The sequence below is a fragment of the Aegilops tauschii genome, chromosome 3 (genome assembly GCF_002575655.3).
Source record: "Aegilops tauschii subsp. strangulata cultivar AL8/78 chromosome 3, Aet v6.0, whole genome shotgun sequence".
Taxonomy (NCBI): Eukaryota; Viridiplantae; Streptophyta; class Magnoliopsida; order Poales; family Poaceae; genus Aegilops; species Aegilops tauschii.
This window is the reverse complement of record NC_053037.3, coordinates 398,451,756-398,466,841: the sequence shown is the minus strand read 5'-3', so window position 1 is coordinate 398,466,841 and position 15,086 is coordinate 398,451,756. Positions and strand designations below refer to the sequence as shown.

The following is a 15,086-nucleotide window of genomic DNA, read 5'->3' as shown; positions in this document are numbered from 1 at the left end:
AATAATCTTGTATTGTATTCAAAAAATGTTAATCTTTTATTTTAAAATATTTATCAAACATTTGAAAAAATTAAATATATATATAAATGTTGATCATGTACAAAAAATATTAATATTGCATTTCAAAAATCGTAATCAAGCATTCGAAAAGTGTTACATGTGTATAGGAAAAAATGTTGAATATGTATTAAAAAATAATCTTGTATTTGAGAAAAAAGTAATCAAGCATTTGAATATTTTTTAATGTGTGTAAAAATATTGAACAATTATTAAAAATATTGATCCTGTATTTGAAAAAAAATTAATCAATAATTTGAAAAATGTTAAATATGTGTGTAGAAAAATGTGACCATGTATTCAAAAAATGTTAAATTGTATTTGAAGAATGTTAAACATGTATTAGAAAATATTCTTGATAAAAAAATGTAGAATGAAAACCAAAAGATACAAAGATAAACAAAAAAACAATGAAAACAAAAAGAAGAAACCAGCAAATAAAATTAAAAAGTAAAAAAATGCAAAAATAATGGAAAATATTGAGACCCGATAAGAAAAACAAAAAACATTGAAAACAAACAAAGAAACAAAATCCGATGACAAAGGAGGGAAAATGGGAAAATGAGAAAGAAAACAAAAACCGGTAATAACCATGAAAGAAACAAAGAGAAACCAAAGAAAAACGAAGTACAACGACGGAAAAACAAAAACAGAGAAGAAATAGAAAACCAAACAAAAAAACCGGGAGAAAAATGTAAAGAAAAACAAAAAGAAAGTAAAAGGAAAAAAGGGACCGAAAATGTGTAGAGAGCGAGCGAACAACGACAGGTCAATGGACCTGTAGGGAATGACATCCTGGTCACCATGTTCCCACATGAAGGCATAACAAGTGGTTCCTCAAGCACCATTGTTGCTCATGTTGACAATCATATCCATCTACATGACAAGAAACAAACACCCTCCCCCGACCTCACGCGAAGTGGGCGTCAGCTCCGATCCCACATCTAGAACCTAACCAGCTACATTGAGGATAACAACACCGCTGGTGACTACACTGAAGCACACAAAAAAATTTGTGAGAGAATTTCATTTCTCTTCGACCTCAACATCAACTAGGGTTGAACGTATCCTTTCAAATAGTCCCTCCGTTTCACAATGTAGTGCGCCCGTGTTTCCCGAGATTCAAGTTTGACTGTAAATTTAAGCAATAAGACCGACTGTGGCGGGAGCAAGAATTATACCAGCGCACTACATTGTGAAATGGAGGGAGTACAAATACTAGAAATTACAGTTCTCGTAAAAAATAAAGGGTACGACACCTGTGCGACATGAGTCGTGAAACAAACCCGGATGGCCAGGTTAATTACACGGCTGCATGCCTAACCGCTGAGCCGTGGCAATACCGTTGTACCCGCATACTCAAAGTAGATGAACAGTACATACAGTTTATACATGACGTCGAAGGTGAGAGTAAGGATCTAAAAACAAATCGGTGTAAGCTTGTGTGCTCGAATGTAAACGGAAAGATCAGCGTCGTGAACTTGTCATTTTCGACGTTTCGTTACTCTACGTAGTTTACGGGTACTACGTGGAACGATTGAGGTGCTACTCTTCTTTTACGGGGACAGTATTCAGCAAGCTTCCCCCATGCATATGCATTTTACAGGGACGGACGGGGCGGTTGAACCAATTTAGGTAGTTGGGATATGGTTGCATGCTCATACTGCTCTCTCTCTCTATCTCTCTCTCTCTCTCTTCCCGGCTTTGAGCGTGCACGTTTGCACAACTCCCTCTCAGCATCGAGTGTCTTCTCTTTCACATATTCACACGTACGTGCACATCCGCAAGGCAGAGCAGTAAACCCTACACCTTTATAAATCGACGACGCACTATGTACCAAGTCTCACCCAGCCGACCTTTGAGATCACGCGTAGCTTTGAGATGGATGGTCTCCACGGAGACGACGAGGCGCACACGTTCCCTCGCTTCCCCTACTTCTCGGCGCCGTCGACGCCGCCGCCACTCGCGTCACCACTGGCCTCGTCGTCGGACGGTCAGCACAGCCCGCTCGCCGCAGCGCTCCAGCAGCTGGCCCCGCCGCCGTGGCCGTGTACTCCTCCTGATCTGACCCTTCAGCCGGCGATGGGGGACGTGGACTGGTCGTCCCTGTTCCAGACGGAGCTGGTGGCTCCGCCGGAGCAGAAGGAGGAGGCCGTGCAGGCGGATCAGAGCGGGGAGAACGACGGCGAGGCGGGTGGCAGTGGAAGTGGTAACAAGGAGAAGGCGAAGGGAAGCGCGGGGAGATCGGGGAAGAAGAAGGCGAGCAAGCCGCGGTTCGCGTTCCATACGAGGAGCGAGAACGATATCCTGGACGACGGCTACCGCTGGAGGAAGTACGGGCAGAAGGCCGTCAAGAACAGCTCCAACCCTAGGTATGGTTCGTCCAATTAAGTTTCTCTATACTATTATTAATCCTGATATTCATGCGCGTGTCTGCGTCTAAGTACTCATGCACTGGATTGCATGCACCGATGCAAGGATGAATATCCATGCACCCTAGATTTGCATGCATGCATCGATCATGTGGAAGGAGGCTCCACACTGCCGAACTACTGAATCTGCCATGCATGTAAAGTTTACAGGCATGCATGGATGCGCATGACGTATCCGTTGTAGGTTAGTCTCGGGTGCGCCAACAATCCCTCATTGATTGTTTGAATATGGTTGACCTGCAAAATGTTTATCGACTGGAAACCAATGGTAGCCGCAGCCGTCGCCTACCCCCCCCCCCCCCCCCCCCCTCTCTCTCTCTCTCTCTCTCTCTCTCTCTCTCTCTCTGCATTTTCCTGAATTTTTGCAATTACAACCATGTATAGTCTAACGAATACGCCAAAGCCTATAAAAAAAATAACTGGCTTCAAGTTGTTGCTACCCTCCATTATTATCTAATATAATGCTGGTCCACTTGCTGCAACATCTACAAAAAAAGATCATAGATAAGAACATAGCCTACATAGGATTAGGAACATTCTTCTTTTTTATCAAACCAACATCAGTATGGCAAAACCAAACACAAGGTGCTAACACCAAATGTGAATAAGTAATCCTAGTGCTCACGGGATCCCATCAAGCCAGCTCCCAAACATACGAGCTATAGAGGTAGCGGTGATTGACCAGTTAAGGACTTGTACAATGTTAGGTGCTTAGGAAAGTGCTTAAAAAAATAAACCAGATTTTTCTAAAGCATCAGTGCTTATTTTTACAGGAGATACGCTTAATTAAGCGTCTACCTCGTACAAATAAACACTAATGCTTAAGAAAAACCCGATTTATTTCTTTAAGCACCTCCCTTAAGCACCTTGCATTATACAAGGCCTAAGAGAAGCGAAATGACAATCAAGAAAATGTCCTCGTAATAGATACCATACGAAAATATTAACTTCCATAGGTGTACAAAGTTTTCAAACGTGCCTACTTCGATACCTAAAGCCAGAGGTAATCAACACATTATATATCAAGCTAATCGGTGAATTTCTTTGATTTATTAAATGATATCTAGCTAAAAGACATTTTCTTATAATTGTAAAGAGTTAAACATATTGACACCACAATTTTTATGAACACTTCCTTATTTACACTTACAAAAAAAATAGAAATAGTTTGGTAGAGTACACAATATCACTGGCCAACGGCGGGGTTTACCGAAGGAAGTTGTGGTACGACAAAGGAGAATAAGTTCCTGGCTGCCCAAGCGACCACCACGGGGACAACTAAAGGGTGATCCGCAACATGTCTGTCAAGGAATAGAAAAGGGCGATGCTAGGCGCCGGCGCACCGGCCGAACGCTTCGGCCGGTCCAACTTTAGCCGTCAGATCGGCCCATTCTGATCCATTGGATTCTTATCCAACCAGGGCGTTGTCTTCCTCTCGCGAGCGCGGACGGGGAAAGGAACCCCGTCTCGCCGCCCGTCTTCGCCGGCCGCCCCACGCTCCGGCACTCAGCTCGCCCCGCCCGCTCGCCGCCCCGGCCGCCGGTTGGAGCTGACCGCTCGCCGCCTCGGCCGCCCGTCGGAGCGCCATGGATGCAGCTCTGCGACTCAACTCGTCCAAGTCCGCTCGCCGCCCCGGCCGCCCGTCGGGGCCGCCCCGCGCTCCGGGACTCAGCTCGCCCCGACCGCTCGCTGCCCCCGCTGCTCGTCGGAGTGCCATGGATGCAGCTCCGCCTCACCGATGATTGGTTCCAGCAAAAAACTGAGATGCCTCGTGGTAGCATTTTCCCGTGTCAGTCGTAGCAAATGAAGACAACGGTTGCAGCAAAAAAAATCCATCGGCGTCGCCATTGTAGCAAACATGTTAATCGGATGTAGCAAAACACATCGCCAATGGTAGCAAAAAACGAGGTTGTTGCAACAAAAAATGTTCGTCCTCGTCGTCGCCGGTCACACCTCAGTCGCAAAAAAGTACCATGGCCGCATGAATGGATGTAGCAAAACACACAGACGGTAGTAGCAAAAAATTGACACGGTTGTAGCTTTTCCCCTCTACGGTGGAAGCTTTTCTGTAAACGATTGAAACTTTTTTCGTTTTGAGCAGCGCCTGGGTGAAAAATTCATCTCTCGTTCGGTTGAAGCTTTTTTCATCGAAGGTTGTAGCATTTTCTGTAGACGGTTGTAGCTTTCCTCGATGGCACTGAACGCTTGCAACTTTCTGTATATCCGATGTAGCAAAACTCGGCGCCGGTTGTAGCTGAGTGGTGTGCCGGTTGTAGCAAAATGTGATACAGGTTGTAGCATGTAACAAAAAAGCGCGATGTCTAGTGTTTGCTCGCGATGACGATGACGCCGTTTTGCTGCAACAGTAGTAGATTTTTGCTACCACCGGCGATTGAATTTGCTACAACCGGTTCTAACAAAAAATCACCGTAGGGTGTAGTCTGCCATGGCTGGGGAGGCTCGAGCGCTGCAAGGTCTGGCGAGGGGCGGCCGGGGCGGATTCCAGGGAGAGGCAGAGGGGCGGATTCTGGGAAGAGGCAGAGGGGTAGTAGTCCGGCGAGGGGCGGCCGCAGGCGGACGAGATCCGGCGAGGGGCGGCCGCATGCGAACGAGATCCGGCGAGGGGCGGCCGCACGCGAACGACATCCGGTGAGGGGCGGCCGCACGCGGACGACAAGGCGCTCTTCTCTGGCGGCGGCGGTCAAAGAAGCCCGCTGGTCGTCTGGCCCGCGCATGGTGCCTGCCGGCGCTGGTGCCCTCCTGTACGTGCGCTGCGCGAGGAAGAGGGAGACCGGCCGAATCGTTTCGCCGGTGGCCCGGCCCCAAACGTTTTCCAATAGAAAACGCCATCAAGGTACAAAATCTAGTAAAGAAACTATAAAGATATACATGTATATCGCTCACTAGTGCGAGCATGACAATCATCATAAGATATTCTAGATTCACCACATGCACCAGCGCCGGTGCCCTGTTCATCAACTAGTCGCACCGTACGTCTTTCAGTGTCAACTTGCCCTCTTCGTTTTGTAGACCTGCCCAAAATAAAAGAAACAAGCACATAACACAAACTACTTCCGAAGGAGATCTCAGCACACATTTAACAAAGTTGATGTATCCTAGCAGTAAGGGTTTTGACTGCGAGCATTCCTATTAGATTTCTTGTAAAGAACATTGTATCTTTGTTGTACAAGTAACGGAAAGGGGTTAGCCCGGTTGGATGTAGATACCCCGGGGATCAGTTAATGTATTCCCATGCGTTGGTTTTAACTTCTAAATGGTGCATTATATTTCCAGAGTACTCCCTCCGTTCCTAAATATTGGATATTTTGGCAGTTTAATTTGAACTACCAAAACGCCAGATATTTAGGAGCAGAGGGAGTAGATCATAAGATGCACTCCCTCCGTTTCTAAATATAAGTTTTTTTAAGGTTTCAAATGGACTACAATATACGGATGTATATAGACATATTTTAGAGTGTAGATTCACTCATTTTGCTCCGTATGTAGTTACTTGTTGAAATCTCTAAAAGGACTTATATTTAACGGAGGGAGTAGATATTTTTGCATGTTGAGTATTGACACACGACATCCGTTTGACATGCATTATTTGTGCCTGGTCCACGTTACACACATCATCACTGTGATAAAACATCAAATTAACCCACTTACTATCATGTCACTGCCTAAGCTTACCTCTTCGAGTTTGTACCACTGACCGTGAAGGAGCTACTACCGGTGCACCCATCCCACATGCAACGTGAAGAAGCAGGTGCAGCGCCTGGCCAAGGACACGGCCATCGTGGTGACCACGTATGAGGGCGTGCACAACCACCCGTGCGAGAAGCTCATGGAGGCGCTCGGCCCCATCCTGAAGCAGCTCCAGTTCCTCTCCCAATTCTAATCATCCGCATCCGGCCGGCAAGCTTCCATAATAACCTGGTCAACCCACAAAAATACATGTATAATACGTATGTACCAGTTGCTGCCAACTTGTAGCCTTGTAGGGGGGAGTAAAGGAGAAAAAAAAGTGCATACTTCCTCAATTCAGTGCGTACTACAACTGTATCTGTATGTATGCATGATGTTTTTATCTTATCGCTCTGTCTGTTACGTTCTTCGTGATGATACATTCAAAATAAGACACAAAATGGATATGTTTTGATATTTGTTCTGCTTTAGTTGTCCAGAATATTTTTCTCACTACTATCTAAAATTTGTTTCACTGATGAGTGACTTATCTTGTCATCGGATGTTCCCCAACAGTACGCAATTTTGCATGGCGAGTCGCTACTGATTCACTGCCAACATGGAGGAACAAGCACGTCCGGGGACTTGAGACAAGCGACCTATGCCCAACATGAATCTGAGGATGTTTTCATGCCCTCTGTCGCTGCACCTTTGTCACGAGTACTATGGGATAGAATGGCTGGAGTTTGGACATTGCCAAGTATTACTACGATGCTGAATACCGGGAAGGAGTGGCTTCTACATACTACGTTAGAGCCTCTCCCAGAAGCTGAACATTATTCAATGCTTCAATGTTGGCAGGCATGGTACACCCGTAATGAGGTGGTTCATAATAAACCACCACCGCCCATGGAAGCTTCTAGTCGTTTCTTGGTGAGATACCTTGACTCCCTCATTGGCATTAAGACATATCTCTCTTCTGATCAAAGCAAGGGCAAATCTATCATAAGGCTGGTCGTAATGGTAGTATCATAGTTAGTATCATGCATGCCAACTAGACAATTTTGATGATGTGCCATAGAATTAAATGAAGAGAGAGAGGGTTGAATATCATATCATGATACCGTACCATAATAAACGCTATGCTAGTATGTGTCATGCATGGCAATAACTAAAGTAGTACATGATACTAATATATGATACTATGTATTAGGAAGGTAGTATCATACACTAGTATCACATGCATGATATTAGTATATGATACTCCCCATTACAACCAGTCTAACATATGATGATTGTCCTAGTAGGCCACATGCGATAACAAGAATTGAACCCAAGTGGAGCACTCCAAAAGTTGGCTGAGAGAAACTGTGCACTGGTGGCTCATATGCGGATGATGGTTCAGCGGGTGCCGGTATGGTCTTGAGAGATCATAAGGGTGAAGGAAGTATGCCCTAGAGGCAATAATAAAGTTGTTATTTCATATTTCCTTATTCATGATAGAATTGTATTGATCGGAAACCTAAATACATGTATGAATACATAGACAAACACTGTGTCCCTAGTGAGCCTCTACTTGACTAGCTCGTTGATCAAAGATGGTTAAGGTTTCCTGACCATATACATGAGTTGTCATTTCATAACGGGATCACATAATTAGGAGAATGATGTGATGGACAAGACCCATCCGTTAGCTTAGCATATTGATCGTTCAGTTTTATTACTATTGCTTTCTTCATGTCAAATACATATTCCTTCGACTATGAGATTATGCAACTCCGAGATACCGGAGGAATGCCTTGTGTGCTATCAAACATCACAAGATAACCGGGTGATTATAAAGATGCTCTACAGGTATCTCTGATGGTGTTTGTAGAGTTGGCATAGATCGAGATTAGGATTTGTCACTCCGAGTATCGGAGAGGTATCTCTGGGCCCTCTCGGAGTTAGTCACAAGGTGATGTATTACGGAACGAGTAAAGAGACTTGCCGGTAACGAGATTGAACTAGGTGTGAAGATACCGACGTTCGAATCTCGGGCAAGTAACATACCGATGGACAAAGGGAATTACGTATGTTGTCATAAGGTTCGACCGATAAAGATCTTCGTAGAATATGTAGGAGCCAATATGGGCATCCAGGTTCCGCTATTGGTTATTGACCAGAGAGGTGTCTCGGTCATGTCTACATAGTTCTCGAACCCGTAGGGTCCGCACGCTTAATGTTCATTGACGATATAGTATTATATGAGTTATGTATATTGGTGACTGAATATTGTTCGGAGTCCCAGATGTGATCACGGACATGACGATGAGCTCCGGAATGGTTCGGAGGTAAAGATTGATATATGGGATAATAGTGTTCGGTCTCCGGAAGGGATTCCGGATGTTTTTCGAAATGTTTGGGTACGAGAACACTTTATTTGGGCCAAAGGGGAAAGCCCACAAGGTTTTTGGAAAGCGCAAAAGGAAGTTTTGCGGAGTCCAGGGGCCAGACGCCAGGGTCCCTGGCGTCTGGGTCCAGACGCCGGGAACCCTGGCGTTTGGGTCCAGACGCCAGGAACCCTGGCGTATGGTCCTGGAGTCCGAGAAGGACTCTTGCCTTTCGGGTAAAACTGACTTTGAGGAGGATTTTACTCCAAGTTTCGACCCCAAGCCTCAACATATAAATAGAGGGGCAGGGCTAGCACCCAAGACACATCAAGATTCACCAAGCCGTGTGCCGGCAACCCCGTCCCCTCTAGTTTATCCTCCGTCATAGTTTTCGTTGTGCTTGGCGAAGCCCTGCGGAGATTGTTCTTCACCAACACCATCACCACGCTGTCGTGCTGCCGGAACTCATCTACTACTTCGCTCGTCTTGCTGGATCAAGAAGGCGAGGACGTCATCGAGCTGAACGTGTGCTGAACGCGGAGGTGCCATACGTTCGGTACTTGATCGGGACGGATCGTGAAGGTGTACGACTACATCAACCGCGTTGATAAACGCTCCCGCTTTGCAATCTTCAAGGGTATGAAGATGCTCTCCTCTCTCGTAGCTATGCATCTCCATGGATAGATCTTGCGTGTGCATAGAAAATATTTTGTTTTCCATGTAATGTTTCCCAACAGTGGCATCCAAGCCAGGTTTATGCGTAGATAATATGCACGAGTAGAACACAAAGAGTTGTGGGCGGTGATCGTCATACTACTTACCACCAATGTCTTATTTTGATTCGGCGGTATTGTTGGATGAAGCAGCCCGGATCAACCTTACATGACCACGTTCATGAGACCGGTCCACCGACAGACATGCAACTAGTTTTGCATAAAGGTGGCTGGCGGGTGTCTGTTTCTCCTACTTTACTTGAATCGAATTTGACTGCGGCCGGTCCTTGTTGAAGGTTAAAACAACAAACTTGGTAAATCACCATTGTGGTTTTGATGCGTAGGTAAGAATGGTTCTTGCTAGAAGCCCGTAGCAGCCACGTAAAACTTGCAACAACAAAATAGAGGACGTCTAACTTGTTTTTGCAGGACATGTTGTGATGTGATATGGTCAAGACATGATGTGATATACGTTATTGTATGAGATGATCATGTTTTGTAAAAGTTAGTGGCAACCGGCAGGAGCCTTATGGTTGTCTCTTTATTGTATGAAATGCAAACGCCATGTAATTGCTTTACTTTATCACTATGCGTTAGCGATAGTTGTAGAAGCAATAGTTGGCGAGACGACCACGACGCAACGATGGAGATCAAGGTGTCGAGCCGGTGACGATGGAGATCATGATGATGCTTTGGAGACAGAGATCAAAAGCACAAGATGATGATGGCCATATCATGTCACATATTTTGATTGCATGTGATGTTTATCTTTTATGCATCTTATTTTGCTTAGTACGGTTATAAGATGATCCCTTCACTAAATTTTAAGGTATAAGTGTTCTCCTTGAGTATGCACCGTTGCGACAGTTCGTCGTGTTGAGACACCACGTGATGATCAGGTGTGATAGACTCTACGTTCACATAGAATGGGTGCAAGACAGTTTTGCACATGCGGAATACTCGGGTTGAACTTGACGAGCCTAGCATGTACAGACATGGCCACGGAACACTGGAGACCGAAAGGTCAAACGTGAATCATATAATAGATATGATCAACATAGAGATGTTCACCATTGATGACTACTCCATCTCACGTGATGATCGGACATGGTTTAGTTGATTTGGATCACGTATCATTTAGATGACTTGAGGGATGTCTATCTAAGTGGGAGTTCTTAAGTAATTTGATTAATTGAACTTAATTTATCATGAACTTAGTCCTGATAGTATTTGCATATCTATGTTGTAGATCAATGGCCCGTGCTACCGTTCCCTTGAATTTTAATGCGTTCCTAGAGAAAGCTAAGTTGAAAGATGATGGTAGCAACTACATGGACTGGGTCCGTAACTTGAGGATTATCCTCATTGCTGCACTGAAAAATTATGTTCTTGATGCACCGCTAGGTGTGCCAACCCCTCCAGCAACTGTGGACGTTGTGAACGCCTGGCAGTCGCGTGTTAATGACTACTCGATAGTTCAGTGTGCCATGATTTACGGCTTAGAATCGGGACTTCAAAGACGTTTTGAACGTCATAGAGCATATGAGATGTTCCAAGAGTTGAAATTAATATTTCAAGCAAATGCCCGAGTTGAGAGATATGAAGTCTCCAACAAGTTTTATAACTGCAAGATGGAGGAGAACAGTTCCGTCAGGAGTGTTTGACAAAAAACTACCAGTTTAGGGGTTCGCGTCCCACAGAACTACCACTTTTTTAAAAGTGGCCGAAAACTACCAAAAACGTGACTAAAAACTACCAGGTTGACTGAATGGTGGTTTTGACCGTTTTAACCGCGATTCTAACATGAGTGGCCCACTTGCCAGCGGGCGGCCCGCCTAACGGCTAACGGCACGCGGGGGGGGGGGGGGGGGGGGGGGCGTTAGAGCCGCTCGTCGGTCGCACCTGGTCGGACCAGGTCAGACCTGGCCGGCCGGCTCCCCATTCCCCACCCTCTCTCACTCTCCCCCGAGCTCCTCCCTAGCCCTAGCCGTCGCCAGCCATGGCGGCTGTGGATGCAAACTCCGGCGGCGATTCAGGCGTACCTCCGGGCGGCAGCGCGGCGCAGCAGCCTTCTCAGTCCGAATCTAATCCTTCCGCGGGCGGCGTGCAGCCGAGGTTGGATTGGTCGGCGCCGGCATGACCACCGTCGACGACAAGAAGCAGAGCTCAAGGTCGGCGGAAGCTTCCTCGTTCTGCGGGTGGCGGCAGGTACGGCATAGTTTTTTGCATGGTTGTGAGATTCATAGATTCAGAGAATCAGTAATTTAGGCTAGTTTTTTGTGGTTAGATTCAGTTATGGTGACCTTGCAAGTTGTTAGTATTGTGCATACTTTGTTGTGTAAGAAACTGAAAAAAGCAGTTTGACAGAAACTCAATATTGTGCCTAGTTAGGTTCAGTTATCCTGTTTTCAGTTAATAAAGGTATTTCATTTTATAATTTTCAGAATTGATGACCCAAAGTGGTCAATTTGGTTCCATTTCAATACCAGAGAATCTGTGGTTCGAAATTTATACCAGTCAGACATATCATATTTGACAATGCTTTCTCTTATTGGGAGTGAGGGCTTTGTGGCTGATGATTATATGTACTATGTACTTGATGAGGAGAAAGGATTAGAAGGTTTAGATAAAATATGCTGTGAAGATGATGTGCAGCAGATGTTGGCACACTCTCATAATGAAAAGTTTCTGAACATAAGAGTAGGGGGAGCTCTTGAGGAATGTAATGCAGATGAAAATCATGAAAACAGATATAGTTATTTTGCTGAACATTGCATTAACACTCAACAAAGTTGCACTAAGTTGGTGGATATAAGCATGGACAGAAAGGAAGAGCTGAAGAAAAGCATGGTGCAGAGAGAGGCTGACCTTAACCATTTTGAAGGTGACACTGATGTGTCTGAATTTGTTTCTGATGATGAAGCTGCAAATTCAGGTTCAGATGGGAACAATGTGGATTTTTAGTCAGAGTATTCCTCTGAAGATGAAGCTGCAAAACAAGATACAGCAGTGGTACAGAAACTGAAGGTAGTGAGAAAACCTGGTCCAACCAGTAGATCCCACCATGAGGTTGAGAAATGGAGAAAGCAGATTGGTTCCCTGAAGCAGATGAAAAATGTTTCCCTGGTGATTGTGGCATCAGTGATGAAGAAGATGAGCCTGAAGGATCCTATAAACTACCAAGTGGTAGGAAGAGAAGGAATAAGAAGTTGAAAGACAGGATATGGTATGATCACAAACTTCAAGGACCAGTAGAACAGTTCTGTAAGGGCTTGTGCTTCACCACTGTGTATGAGTTCAGAGATGCACTTAGGGATTTTCACATTAGGACTTTGAGAAATTTTCAATACCACAGAAATGCCCCAGATAGGATTATTGTTTGGTGCTCAGAGAGAGCCGCCCAGGGATGTGATTTTTATATATGTGACTCTAAGTTAGCTCATGAAAAAACATTCTGCATCAAGAAGTGTGATATGTTGCACACTTGTGGAGCATGTGCAGAGTCCACAAAGGTTACTACTAAGTGGATGTCAAGGTCAGTAGAGGCAGCATTGAGAGAAGACATTAGATCTCCTGTGGATGCATTAATTAAGAAGACCAAGACTAAGTTTTCAGTGGATGTATCAAGAAGTGTGGCATATAGGGCAAGGAGGAAGGCTGTTGATGTAGTTCAAGGTGACCACAAGCAGCAGTACTTGAGGCTCAGGGATTATCTTCAAGCAGTTCTTGACACAAACCCAGGTAGCAGGTGTATAGTAACAACATTTGAAGATCTAGAGAACCCAGCACCTACTCCTAGATTCAAGTATATGTTCTATTGTTTAGCAGCTTCAAAGGAAGGTTTCCTTAATGGTTGCAGACCATTTATAGGTCTTGATGGATGCTTCATCAAGTTAACCACTGGACAGCAAATTCTTGCAGCCACATGAAGGGATGGAAACAACAATATTTATCCTATAGCTTTTGGTGTGGTTGACAAGGAAGATGGTGGAAGTTGGAATTGGTTTTTAACTCAATTGAGATGTTGCATTGGCAGTGGCAACAAATTTGGAACATACACTATCATGTCTGACAGGCAAAAGGTTGGGAAGAATTTCATTGAGCAATTTATGTTATTACTTTTTTTAATTATTTCATTTTTTCAATTGTATTAATAATTTGTGAATGTACAGGGCTTGCTTAAGGCAATAAATGAGGTATTCCCTGATTCACCTCAAAGGTATTGTCTTAGGCACATATATGCAAGTTTTCAATCTGCTGGATTTAGAGGCCAGGAACTAAAGAAGTGTATTGACAAGGCTAGCTACTCCTACACTAAACATGGGCATGAACTAGGCATGGCAGAGCTGAAAGCACAGTCTGAGGATGCTTGGAAATGGCTCAAAAAAATTGAGGTCTCTACTTGGGCTAGGTTTGCTATGGATCATACTTGCAAAACAGATTTAGTTGTGAACAATCTAAGTGAAGTCTTCAACAAGATGATACTGGATGTTAGGGCCAAACCAATAAGGACAATGTTTGAAGGGATTAGGACCAAGCAAATGATCAAGAGGCAACAAACTAGGGAGAAGTTACAGATTAGCAGGTGGACAATCACACCAACCTACTCAGAGATTTTAGAAGAGAACAAGCAGTATGCCAAGTATTGCCAGGCTGACAGAGCTGGTCCAACAATTTGGCAAGTTACTAGCAAAGAAAAACAGTATTGTGTGGACATGGAGGGGTATACATGTGACTGCAAGAGATGGAACATGACTGGTGTACCTTGCAGTCATGGCATATCTGTACTGACAAAGCAAAAGTTGCATCCTGAGGACTATGTCAATGACTTTTTCAAGAAGCCACGTTATTTGGAGACATACAAAGAAATTATATACCCTGTTCCTGGTCCAGATTTCTGGCCTCACACAAACACTCCAGACATTGAACCTCCTGTGTTCAAAGAAAAGGCAGGCAGAAAACAGACTGCAAGGAGGAAAGGAGAGTTTGAAGTTCCTACCCCAAGAGACACCAGTAGGATGGGAACAATTACCTGTGGAAATTGTGGGTTGGAAGGACACAAGTATACAAGTTGCAATAAGACTCTTAGGCCTAAACTGCAAATGAGGAAAAACAAACACCAGGTAATTATCAAGCATCTATGCAATGTTTCCTTTTTCATAGTCTAATCTAAGTTAAGTTGGACCTTTAATGTAGGAAAACAGGGCAGTCTATGCACCTGCTCCATCTGCTCCAGTACAAACTCCAAGAGCACCAGCCCCTAGTGCAAGAGCACCAGCTCCTGCTGCATCAGCACCAGCACCACATGCAAGAGCACCAGCTCCTGCTGCATATGCATCAACTCCTACTACAACAGCTAAAAGGGGTAGGCCTGCAGGTGGAGGGAGAGGCAAGCGATTCAATGCACCAAGATATGTTGCTGCAACTTCAGATGTTTTGGCTGGTAACAAAAGGAAAAGGTTTACAAGCAGCAGATTGAGGGGTTATTTCTATGCAAGTGGTAACTGACACTATAAAAAGGTAGAACTTCTCTGTTTGAACCTGTTTGAATTAGTTTAGAACCGGTTTCACTTTGTTTTGAACCTGTCTGTACTTTTCTGCATGAGTCTGTCTGAATTTGTGTGAACCTGACCGAACCTGACTGTACTTCTATCAAATTTGTGGTGTAACGTGGGCCTGATGGTGGGCTTCCGTGTTGGACCTAACTAACCCACCAAGCCTGCCACACTGTCTACATAAGAGAGGCCACCAGAAACCACTGGATCCCTGCGCCTCATTCCCCTTGACCAAAACCTAGCCGCCACTGATGGATCCACAGTTAGGAG

At 44.7% G+C, this 15,086-nt stretch overlaps 2 protein-coding genes across 2 annotated transcripts; both read left to right on the top strand.

Moving 5' to 3' along the window:
* The first annotated feature begins 1,894 nt into the window (after positions 1-1,894).
* Positions 1,895-6,646, top strand: LOC109764698 (uncharacterized). Its single transcript, XM_020323488.4, has 2 exons — positions 1,895-2,429; positions 6,213-6,646. The coding sequence occupies exons 1-2, from the start codon at positions 1,939-1,941 to the stop codon at positions 6,388-6,390; spliced, it is 669 nt and encodes a 222-aa protein (XP_020179077.1). The 5' UTR covers positions 1,895-1,938; the 3' UTR covers positions 6,391-6,646.
* A 5,692-nt stretch (positions 6,647-12,338) lies between these two features.
* LOC141042976 (uncharacterized) lies at positions 12,339-14,769 on the top strand. The gene is made up of 4 exons (XM_073511890.1): positions 12,339-13,066; positions 13,298-13,343; positions 13,434-14,384; positions 14,458-14,769. Exons 1-4 carry the CDS (start codon positions 12,339-12,341, stop codon positions 14,767-14,769), a joined length of 2,037 nt encoding a protein of 678 aa, XP_073367991.1.
* Positions 14,770-15,086: the final 317 nt, after the last annotated feature.